At 39.7% G+C, this 12562-nt stretch overlaps 1 protein-coding gene across 1 annotated transcript; it reads left to right on the forward strand.

Moving 5' to 3' along the window:
* The first annotated feature begins 2248 nt into the window (after positions 1–2248).
* On the forward strand, positions 2249–10509 carry LOC140240433 (m7GpppX diphosphatase-like). Its single transcript, XM_072320204.1, has 4 exons — positions 2249–2663; positions 5762–5907; positions 6940–7164; positions 10234–10509. Exons 1-4 carry the CDS (start codon positions 2273–2275, stop codon positions 10507–10509), a joined length of 1038 nt encoding a protein of 345 aa, XP_072176305.1. The 5' UTR covers positions 2249–2272.
* The last annotated feature ends 2053 nt before the right edge of the window (positions 10510–12562 follow it).

Raw genomic sequence — 12562 nt, forward strand, 5'->3', positions numbered from 1 at the left:
ACATTCTGTTATAGTGCACTTTGATTTATAAATTTATTTTGTTAAATCCTAAATTCAACTACAGCCACATCCCTATATCCCTATATGAGTATCTTACTTGAATCAGTCCATGTTGCCCTCCTCCTCCTCCCGGGCACAAAGAGCCCCAAGTTGGTCTCCAAAAGAACAACTCCTTTTGTCAGTCTTTCCTCCCTGAACACTTGTATCAAAACTGAATTCCCCAGCCCAACACCAGTACAAAATGCACCGAACCTTCCCTATCCCATAATATCAGCTTATTTCAGCTGCCACGTGGATCTCCGACTCTGGACATAACCCAAGCAAGGTTAACCCCTTAACAACTACAATCCCAAACTATATCCAATTTTGTACATTACAAATTTATCCCGGCACTAGATACACAATCTGGCTTTGGAAAGTATACTCCCCCTGCCTGGTGGCTGGCGAAATCCCCATATGTCCCTCGGGGAGCCATCAGGGCCATACCAGTGTGTTAAAACAATACCCTCCCTTGTTTTACTGTGTATATCAAGACCATGTCCAGAGAAACAAAATGAGAGAGAGAGAGAGAGAGAGAGAGACCAAGAAAGAAGAGAAGACGGAGAGAGGGGTAGAGTGCAAAATAAGACAGAATGTGCATGGAAACAGTGAATAAAATTGGGTTGATTAACTTCCAAAGCTTACAATAGAAACCAGGAAAGTCACTCAGATGAAAAATAATTTCTGAAAAGATCAAATCAAAACAAACTTACTAGGAAGTTAGGGGGCTGATTTCACTTCTTTCTGGTTGCTTTTGGCACAGTCACTACTACCTTCTTCTTTGCCTTCTGGGACCGGAAATTCCTTAGATTTACCTGTTCTTCATCACTAGACGAAAGGTGTGCCTGTGATGGGGATATTTGCATGGGGGCCTCGCCTCCCTTCTTGCTCATTTTGCGTTTCATTGGCATGACGCTCGCGGAAAGTGTCGACATTTTCGTGTCTGGATCACAAAATTTCCGCATCGGTTCCGGACACTTGCATATATAGATCCGCATCGGCTCCGTGCTGTCCTAAAACATTCCTGGTGTCTTCCGCTTTCATTCGGGAAGCTTCCCCACACCGCAGGATTCTTTCCCGAGCGTGTGCGGAAGGAGCGGAAGGGTTCCGGACAAGTGGGACATCCTCAGGACATCGTCAGGACAAGTCGCCGAAGGTGTCAAGAAGTTCATTTCCGCGTCCAAATTTTGGTCTCGATCAAAATTTGGACGCGGAAATTTTTCTCTCTCCCGAAGGTGCGGAAACGCCCGGACATGTTTAGGACAGTGAGCGGACACGTTCAGGAACGTGCGGACAGGTTCCCGAAGGAGTGCGGAATGCCAAATTTGCATTCCGGGGCTTGTCCGCGTCTTGTCCGCGCCCTAGTGGACGCCTGGTCTAATGCTGGATCGGGTCCCCCGGGTGTACTTCGTCGCCTCGTATTTATGTTCCGATCACGTACGACACACCCTGCCCCTTAACGTTTAGTCGCTCTCGACTCTTCCCACCTCCCTGCTGAGACCGAGGCCAGTGAGGTACTACGGTATGTACTATAAAATAACTAGTCTAGTACTACTTACTTTAACTAGTTCACATAGTAGGCCCTACCAATTAAAGAATAAAGATCTTTGACCCTTTTGTTATGTTAGTACTATAAACTACTCGTACTCACTACTGGGCGTTCTTTGTGGTTTGCACGCTGTAATCGTTTACGGACTCGACTGCACATCCCCGGAAAAGACAACTTGATCTTTACCCGTCGCGACACACCTCGTGCCTCACAGACCGCTCTGACCTCTGTCGTGACCAAAGTTTACTTTCATATATACCAGGTAAACGCGCAAGCAGCAGGTGCCATCACATCGTGACCTCTGCCTGCGAAACAACACCGAACAGTGGGCGTTGGCAGCGTTTGCAATAATGAAGCGACTCCGGGAATCCCCGTCCAATCTTGTTGAGTGCGCCTAGTCTTTACCAAAGATATCTGAGCATTCTGCCAGAATACTTTCAGTCATTCATACAAACATGTGGTATATTTCTATTACACATTTTTTTATTCAAGTCATAAGATTTTGTATGACATTATTTATTTAGAAAGGAGGAATCATGAAACTCTTTTAAACAAGTATTTGATAAAACGACTGAAATGTAATTATTATCGCGCGCGTCTTCATCGCTTCATGCAAGCATGGCTGCCACAAAGGGAACAACGGGCTACGACGATGTCACGGATTCACCAGCCAAGAAACGTAAGATGTCCGAAGACGCACATCCTCCAGAAGAGTCGAAGGCTTTGACATCATTTCAAGGGTTCAAAGTCATCAAAACTTTGAAACAAAATCTTTCGACGAAATCGATATGTTTGCTTGCAACCTTGGACACACAAACAGCAGCAGCTTCACCTCCCCCAGCAGGAATCGAAGAAACAAGTGCCCGGAAGGTCCCGCCGCAGCATGAGGGAGGAAGCGAAGCAGCAGAGAACCCGCACAAAGACGGCGGAAAAGAAGCCGTTCTTCTTCTCGAAAAGAGTGCATTTTCTGAGGACACGTTATCAAGTCTGATGTCATCCGATACGTCACTAGACCGCACCATGCAGAATGACATCTACGGAATCTACAAAGGGTTTCCGGACAAAGCCAATTGTGGTAAATAAAATAGATCTTGTTTTAGACCCTAAAAAGGCTAAACTAGACAGTACCTAGACCATATGTAGACCGACGACCAACTGTGCTGTGACTACCTGTCTCTTCACGGTGGGTTTTTTTTATCTGACGTTGGAGCATGTATTATGGTCAGCCCCACCCCTCCCCCACACATACACAAACACATATCATATATCCCAACATCAGATAATAAGCCCACCGTGAAGAGACAGATATCATCGTCAGTCTAGACCCTACCTAGACGACTTGAGCTAGGCGATAGGCCTAAGCTGACGACAAGCAGAGTGATACAAGTCCAGAGAAGATTACAACAAAATGCCAGATGGGAACAGATCAAATCCCACATTCGCAAAACTTTTTCATGAGTTGATGCTAGTATTATTCATTAATGCACAGTAGTAGTAGTCTAGATATCTCAAATTCCAAATTGCACTAAAATCACTGGAAATAAATTTACTTGTTATAAAAAAGATCTACATCATTTCCAATCACTAGTATAAATTTGAGCCAAATTACACATCGGGCAATGTTTTGTTTATTGCATTACACTCATATACAAGTTATGAGATGACTAACTTCAGTTTCTTTTAGGTGATCCTTAAACGACAAGTTCACCTTCATAAACATAAGAATTGAGAGAATGTAGCAATATTAGCTGATGAGTAGAACATATCGAAAGTTTGAGGAAAATCGGACAATCCGTTCAAAAGTTATGAATTTTTGAAGTTTTTCTGCAGTAACCGCTGGATGAGAAGACTACTGCAGTGTGTGAATAACTTAGATGTCACATGCGTACAACAATATAAGGAAAATATAATGAGAATTTCACAAAATTTCATCTTTTGAAAAAAGTACAGTTCCCCCAACTCGTTACCGACAAATGTTATGGGTAATATTATTCCCCCTGCCTTTAGAAAGAGGCAAGTCAAGTGCTCTTTTATTATGAGAAAAAAAGTGAAAATATGTTGAATTTTCTTTACATTTTCTTTATACTGTTGTATGCATATGACTCACAAGCTGTAGTAGTCTCCTCATCCAGCGGTTCCAACACAAAAAAATTGAAAATTCATAACTTTTGCATCGATTGTCCAATTTTCCTCAAACTTTCACTAATGTGTTCTACTAATATTGCATTCTGTCAATCCTTATGTTTATGAAGGTGAACTTGTCCTTTAAAATGTACAGGTGGCAAGTTATGACAGTGACAGAGCAGAGCAGCTGTTGTAAACTCTGTATGTATGATCTTTGAACTTTTATACCATTGCTTAGTGATGAATGGACACCTGTGGTATAATCTGGCAAAAGTATAAATTCAGCCGTCAGTCTTATAAATTGTGACCTGCTACAACAAAAGGATCCTAAAATCTCTGACGGCTGAGCCGAGAAAATCCAGTTTGAACTGACATCATCAGAATTGGTCAAAACAATCGGATTTTTGTTTTTGGCATAATTTTGTAGTCTAAATGTTTTGTCTATCATCTACCAAAATTTTGAAGCTAAATGATCGAAGGAAAGGCAAGAAATCAGCTTTTTTCAGGGCCATAATTTTCTGACTTTCAATGTACACATGTAACAGAAACGTGTCCGAAGATTTGGATTTAGCGCCGGAGCTAGACTCCACCCCTAGCAATGAGGGAGTGATCTTATTGGTCAGTGCGTGTCATCCTGATTTCTGATTGGTCGTGCATAGACCGCTGGCGCTAAACTTGAATGAACATCGCGGAGGTTGCTAGGAGCATGCCTTCTATTGTCAAACGGTGAAAACTGTCTGAAAACTGTAGCGTGGGAAGGAAAACTTTGAAGGCTTTTTTCTCGAAATTCTGATTTCCACAACCACTTGACATGCGCTAATAAAATCATCGATATCTCCGCAAGCGAGTACTTTTATGAGTTATGCTATATATGAAATTAAAGTAGAAGACTATGGGAATAATGTCATGTCATTTTCAGAAAATTGTCCTCCGACTTTCGGATCCTTTTGTTGCAGCGGGTCACAAGTGATGTATCGACGGAGGCTTAGGTTTTACACATATGATCAGCTACACAATTTCCTAGGATACTATCCCAATCTGAGTAATCAAATCACTTCAGCCATTAGCTCTCTAGACTCTACTCATCACATTATTAGTTGCACTTTCTAAACCTTCATGATCCATAGTGCCACTAGTATTGATAGAGACAAAGAATAAGATAAATGTGGGAAATTTCACCACAGTCCACTTTGAACTTCAGACCAGTCAGTTAGAGCTGACCATGCAGCCTACTTTGGTATTTGAATGTAAAGGAGTAGTCAATACACACAAACAGATATTCATTACTTCCGTTACTTACTTACATTACTTACTTCACTGGGTTCAGCATCCTGCAACCCCCCCCCCCCCCCACACACACACACACATAGCTGAGATGTACTGATTGTTCACCTCTATTAAAACAAGTTTACGACAAATGATCTACAACCTTTAGTACAATGAGGAATTGGTAAGGGGAGCTCTATAAAAGTCCTGACAACTAGTATGTGTTCTGAGTCAACTTTGATATGACTTGGAATCTTTCTAATATTACACAGGAATTAATGTTGGCAAGTACAATTATAACTGATTATGATGTGTAAACATGCTTGATTCTCTCTTTGAACATAATATACCGGTACACATGGTGGGGTAAGTGAACATTTGAATGAATTAGATACACATACATGTAGTGCTTAAATTGCACTTAACACTGATGTGGACTTGGTAAACTTCCAAGATTACAACACTGGCTGTGTCATACTTCAAATTAAGAATTAATCATATATTCTATAGGAATTAAATGATAAACTTGTGACCTTATATCAATACAAACAGAGAAATTAAGCAGACAAACCAACTAATCATCTGATAAAGCAACCATGAGAATAATGTATTGCTATATTATCAGGATTATCGCAGTGTGCATTCCCATATGTCTCGTTATTACTGATTCACAGACTGCAATCATTATGAAATTCAATGTTTTTAGAGACTGTACCAGAATGACACTAATTTACAAATCGCATTATCACCATGTTTGTCTCTTTATCTGTTTTAAATGCTTAGACATCAAGGCAACTGTCATCTATCCAGCAACGGAGAAACACATCCAGAAATACTCTTTCCAAGAACCACACCTCATCATTGAGAGCTACGAGGATTACAAAACCATCACAAAGCCCCACTTAGATCAAATGCAATTCAGTATACAGGTAATGTCTATTTTCTGTGTGAAGAATTCTTTTAGTGACGGAATAAGATCAAGGTGTGTTTTCTTAAAGGGAAGATAAACCCCAAGAGCAATGTTGATTGAGTGAAAGCAGCAACATTAGTAGAACACATCAGTGAAAGTTTGAAGATATTTTTGTTTTCGTCGGCTACAGATGTCAGAGCTGTCCCAATTAAGCCGGGTTCTCCACCATGTTGTGTATTGGCGCGCTAGGCGCCATTTGGGATCGAAGTTGCCATGTGTTATGACATTGTGGAGAGGTACAGATTCAAACATGCAATTACGCTGAAGTCATCAACGAAATAAAGGAGATGTGGAGTCCAATAATATGCAGTTGAAGTGTTTATTTCTGAGTCCCGAAACTCAGACAGCAAAATAGCCAAAGTGTAACATAGGAGTTGCAAGAGTTACAAGTATCTCCAATGCCGGTAACACAGATAAAATCACATGTTCAAAGAGCAGATGAAATCCTAACTCATCTGGCTGAAGCCTGGAGGAGAAGTCTCTCGATTCCACTTTCTGAAACTACCTCTAAAACTTGGGGGAAATTCTCATCCTGAGAAGCACATGGTCCATACACAATATGATTGGTCAATTCAGTGTAGGCATGGAAACGTAGGGTGTGGTCTTACTCATTTTGGGGCCTGAAACAAAGGAACAGTGTTGAGGGTAATGGGAGATGGATTTGCAGGAAGGGAACTGGACAAGGGGTGATAACTTTCTGACCACAATGGGAGTGGATACTTTGATGTGGGGTTGTTAGGAGGAAGCTAACCTTGGTGGTCTGACATAAAGACTCCTATTGACATGAGGGGTGATGGACAGGTGTTGGGGTTACTGTGTTATAGCAGGGGGTTATTGAACTATAAGGGAAAGGACTAAAGCACGAATGGAAACTATATTACATAGTTAGGTAATGGAGAATTGCCTAACTCTATGTAACAGTATGATCATGTATCCATGACATTCTGTCTATATTTGTTTATTTCTTCTACATCTCCCAATACTTTTCCAGTGGGTCTACAACATCTTGGAAAAGAAGGCAGAGGCTGACCGCATTGTTCTTGAAGATACAGACCCAGAGACGGGCTTTGTTATGCTTCCAGATATGAAGTGGGATGAGAAGCAAACCAGTGACCTCTATCTTGTCGTCATTGTCCGTCCTCGCAACATCCGCAGCCTCAGAGATCTGAATGCCTCCCATCTACCACTGCTGCGCAACATCCAGGAAAAGTGCATTGTGAGGGATAGATTATATTTAAAGGGGAAATCCGGGACAAGTAAAAGTTAGTCTAAAAAGAAAGAGCAAAATCTTATCAGCACTGCCGTGAAAGTTAGATCAAAATTGGATGAAAATAAAAAAGCTGTGAAATTGTGAAGTTTCCCTGACTTTCACCAGACAGTTCTTGAACTGTCAATATACATGTAAATATGCAATAGTGAATCAATAATGTCCTCCACTCACAATTAGCCATTCAGTATGGACATAGAAATCATGAAATTTCCAGTATTTTAATGAAATGCTATTATGCCCCATTCTCAAATCTTGATACATCTGATTCGTCATTATTTGAAACAATTCAACCAGGAATTAAATTATGTTATACACTTTTAGACCTCAATGACTGAATTTTTGCCATTTTTTCTGTACTGGATCAATTGGAAAATTGTGAGGTGATATGTAATCAGCCCACTTATTAGCATATTCATTTCAACTGTTACAGAAATGTACAAAAATTACTGCATCTTTAAAATTCAAAACTTCCTTACTTTTAACCCTAACTTGATCAAATTTTGAGATCTGCTTCACACATTATTATTCATGACACGTGAACCCTTCTGAATACTCATTTTAATGGCTCCCGGTCAACCAATGGAATGGCGCGCTCCCCGCATCCTCAGCCTTGGTGTTGTCATGCCTGTTTGCATGCATCACTGACCACCCGAGGAGGTCTGTCACGGAACTCTACACACTCTGTGTGTAGAGTTCTGTGAGGTCTGCGGCAGCGGCGTGCATTCGCTCTATTCAAATCGGGTTTGAGCAGACAGACACACTGATTGGTCGGTCGACTTTTGCTCCCGAAATCGGGGAGCAAAAGTCGGTAATTCAAAGGGCTAACAAAAGGATGCGAAGCAGATCTCAAAAGGCCCTCGCGCAACCCCACTCAGCTGGGCTCTCTTCACCATACAGCGAGAGGGCCTTGACAAAAGGCTAGAGATGCTCCAGCTTTGTTGACTGCAAGAGGAGTAAGAAGAGGGTCATTGTCAAGGACCTATCAAGTCACTAGAAGAGGGACTATGGAGATCTGTCCAAATTTCTTGACACCTGTGAATTTCCTTAATCCTAACCAGGTCAGGCTTTTTGGCCTATTCTGTGGCCGGGGGAGGGTTGATTCAACTCCCCCCCCCCCCCCCCCCCCCCCCCCGATCTTAGCCGTTGATCGCGCTATCACCCTGAAAATTAGCACATACATTACTTGTCGCGTAATCTACCAAACTATAAAAGACAAAAAAATTGAATTTTTCATTTTGTACATTTTGTATTAATTAATATGCATGAAATCATAAATATTGCTGTAATCCAGAAAATAAAGCTAATTGCATCCTAATTTGGGGTGACATTATTCCTTGTAGCATTTCTAATAATGTACTTTAAAAATCTGGTTAATTTCTTATGTATTCTAGTGTTTTATGAATTTCTTATGTATTTCTTTGTCTTTCTACCTTTTGCTTTTTTCATTATTTTTTACAGAACATATTTTACAGAACCTATTTTAGGCATGATTATGCTGAAATTAATTGATTTCAGCCATTGAAAGTGAAAATAATCATATCTTTTTGAATAAGGTGAGAATGCTATTTGCATAGACTTTGTACACAAAATCACTTTTTTGAACCATTTTCAGTCTGACAAGCATGTATGAAAGGTCATCCAGTGTCATAACGGTGTGTCCGATTTTTGCGAAAATGGTGTCATAAGATGTGCGAGACTTGAAAGTAAAAAGTCAGCGAGTGGGGCAGTCAAAAAAATTTGTGAAGCAGAATCCTCGCAGAAAATGTCGAGGGGGGGTTGATTCAACCCCCCCCCCAACCCTTTTAGGGTTAAGTTATTAAATTTTGCTACCAGCATTTTGTAGCAAAAAACATACAATCAACAGGCAGCACCCCACCTGAATTGACTCAAGCATACATGTTCTGCATTTATGGCCAACGAGTGAATCAAGCAATTTCTTGGGTCAAAGTGGCTTACAGATTTATGTTGTAGGAGTGGTGCAGTGGTTAGGCCTTCTCCCAATCATGAATAGATAGGATAATCATAATCACAGATCTCAAAATGCGCTTGCACCGATGTGCTTAGCTTTGGCTTTCATAGCTCTTTGCTCATAACTGTCAGTGCTTTAAACAACCTGAGAGCCTTTGGATAAGACTGAGACTGAGGTAATGCTTTAGTCTTCCCATGAGATACACAGATTTCACACCATCTGTAGGAGAGTAATCACTTATTGCCTTCATTAATGCTGCTGGTCATAAATCTCCCTGTCGGCCTATTTCCATATTTGATTATTTATTGTTATTCTATAATTCATTGACTCTTTTGATGGAAATGGTGTAACTACTTGTAGCTGTCAAACATTTTGTCCACTGTTCTGAAAATAACAAACAAACAAACAAATCAAAGATGCCACATTGTGAAAACACTCAGCTCACATGCTGAGACCCACACAAACCCTTTGTGCTCAGCACATTCTACAGCTTTCATAGACTGTTAACAGCAAAGAAATTATTGTATCTCATGTAGTATCTGCAGTTAGCTTGTATGTCATGCAGAAATGAAAATGTTCATTGGTTCAGGAGACAAATTGTCTGATCCATAGAAGTTGGTGTATTTTTTTATGCTTCTCATCATTATAAAACCTAAGAATTAAGACTCTCTCATTTGCAGAATGCCACCACCAGTGTGCATCTTCTAACCTCGTACAGTCATCACAAACAATTTGAGATGCACTTGACATTCAGTGATAATGCTTGTACATGTTTTTGATGAAGCAAAAGTTGGCTTTATTACCTCACCAAGATACTTTCTTAATAAATTGATGGCTTTTGAATTTTTTGTTATCAATTTGTTGACATTGATCCACGAGATCTCTTTCTGTTATTGTAGTAAGTTTACTTTGCATGTATTGTCTAAGACTGAGTGACGCATACATACAAAACTAATTCTTGCAAATGCCCTATTAACTGCCCTGGATACAAAACACTTAAAAAGTTTGTAGATTTAATCAGTTTCATTATGTTTCCAAACAATTAGAACTGTGTCACGGAGAAGTATGGTGTAGCAGAGGATCAGCTGAGGATTTATCTTCACTACCAGCCATCATACTACCACCTCCATGTCCACGTCACCAACCTCAAGTTTGATGCCCCTGGAACCCACGTGGCCCGTGCCCACCTCCTCTCTTCCGTCATCGCCAATATAGAGCTGGTTCCAGACTATTATCAGCGAGTGCCGCTGTCGTTTGTCCTCAAGGAGAGTGATACCCTCCTCAAACGCTGCCAAGAAGCGAGGAAAGCTGATGCACAGTAGTGATACTGTAAAAGTGATCATTTCCCCACAGGTAATTTCCTGTGCTTTACAGTGTAAGATTTTCTTCTTTTTTTGCATGTTTTTAAATATGAGGAGTCAAAATATGACTATTCAAATGTTACATATAATGAGCAAAAACTTTGCATGCTTTTAATTTCACACCAGTTTCATGTTTCCTCAGTGCCTGAACATTCCCACATGGCAAAAGTATCCATTTTTTCAGTAATTGACGTTTAATAGACAGAAATCGATTATTCTTTCTTATCCCTCAAGTTTCCCAGGAAATTAGTTTCAGATGTAAGGTCTTGTAAAAAGTCCCAACAAATAGATCATCATGCCTGTAATAGTTTTAGAAAAAAAAATATATATATTTTGTTATTATAATGAAGTGTGACATTGAGGATTGAAGAAATGGTTGCCATATTGTCAGTGCATGGTTGAAACTAGATGTTGGGATTTTAAAGAAATGAGCTTGAAAAAAAAAAAAAAAAACAATGTAGCAATCAAATGCATGTGTTGTACAGTAAGATGAGTAAATGCATGTTGCATGCTGGTTAATGATACCCTGCCATGTAATGTTTAGTTAATTGATCTACCATATTCACTAGTAGTAAAGCTGCACTATTTTTAGCAGAATAAAGCAGTAAATTCAGGGATGCGGCCTTTATGCCACCATGACCGAATCATGGTCTTTCCAACCAGGCAAATCGCCTGCGTGACCAACACATATAATCATAAATGAGACTACCAGAGGTGCCAACTCTTACTTTTCTGCAATGTTTTGTACTATTTATCACCAAAATACTGCAGTTTTCATAGAAAATAGTTTTCCCCAAATTGTATAGCTGCATAAATGTCTACTGCTAGAGAGGTAAAAGGTTTTTCTACATAAAATATGTCTTTACATCTAGAAGGCTGCAATAGAGTTTGCCAGGTAGGTATCCCTAGACTTTGGGATGTGCCAATTAGGACCTCTGATATCTCTACAGAATAAGTCAATCTCACAGACAATGCTACATTTTTTTTTTTTCATCAGCTATTGCTGTTGTTTTTGGTGTCAATTTTGAGAAGATCAAACAGTCTTTTAAACACAAAGCACAAGTAAGTTTGCATAGCCATAGCAGTGAGTGCAATACAGTAACCTGCTCTGCATGCATTACACAATAGCAGTATCTTGTGCTATTTATTGCATCATTAACTGTCCAAACATTTTTATTTTTCATGCATGCTCTTTTACACGTAACTTTTATTCTGAAGTATAATACATCCACATTTCCTGCGTGCACGCAGTATTATTCTTCACATTACACACTCAATTAATCTTCAAGATCCTGACATGGAGCTTTTGTCATTCAATTTATACTTGTCCTGTGAAACCTCAAATGAAACAAACACACACATATTTATATTTTTTGTATTTTCGTATTTATTTATTTCCAGCAATAGGGTGGAAAGCCCTTTCAACATAGCTGATTTTCAAATGGGTCCACTTGACAAACATACTAAAATCCACCTAAAACAACAATGGTAAATGCACAATAAAGCTTTCAATTTAGTTCAATTCAATTCAATTCGGTTTTATTTCAAAGCAAAGAAGCATAACAGTAAGTCCGCAGACTAATAGTGCAATGCGTCATGGGTAATTATCATGAAAAAAAAAAAATGCAGAAATACAAATGTGATTTATGTTACATCTGTTCAGCAGCCCTATGCTTCAATGTCTAAACTGTACTTTCTTTTTAAGAGCTAACATTTAAGAGTTATAAATTAAGTAGGCCCTATGCTTAACTTTTTGTGTGCCACGTTTGCATACCTGACTCAGTTCAATAGCGTACCATGTTCACATTTTCTCCTCAAACGCACAAACCTGCCTAAACCAATTGATAAATGGCCAAATGTCACAGTACAAAGAACACTTCCCTGGCAAATCCAGTCCTCACACTTGTGCATTGTAGCTTGCATTGCCTTGTGATTAAATACAGTGGACTCCCATTATAACAAAGTCCTAGGAACTGGCAGTTTTCTTTCGCTATATCAAAATTTCATTAAAATC

This window comes from Diadema setosum, chromosome 2 (assembly GCF_964275005.1).
Source record: "Diadema setosum chromosome 2, eeDiaSeto1, whole genome shotgun sequence".
In the NCBI taxonomy this organism is placed as follows: Eukaryota; Metazoa; Echinodermata; class Echinoidea; order Diadematoida; family Diadematidae; genus Diadema; species Diadema setosum.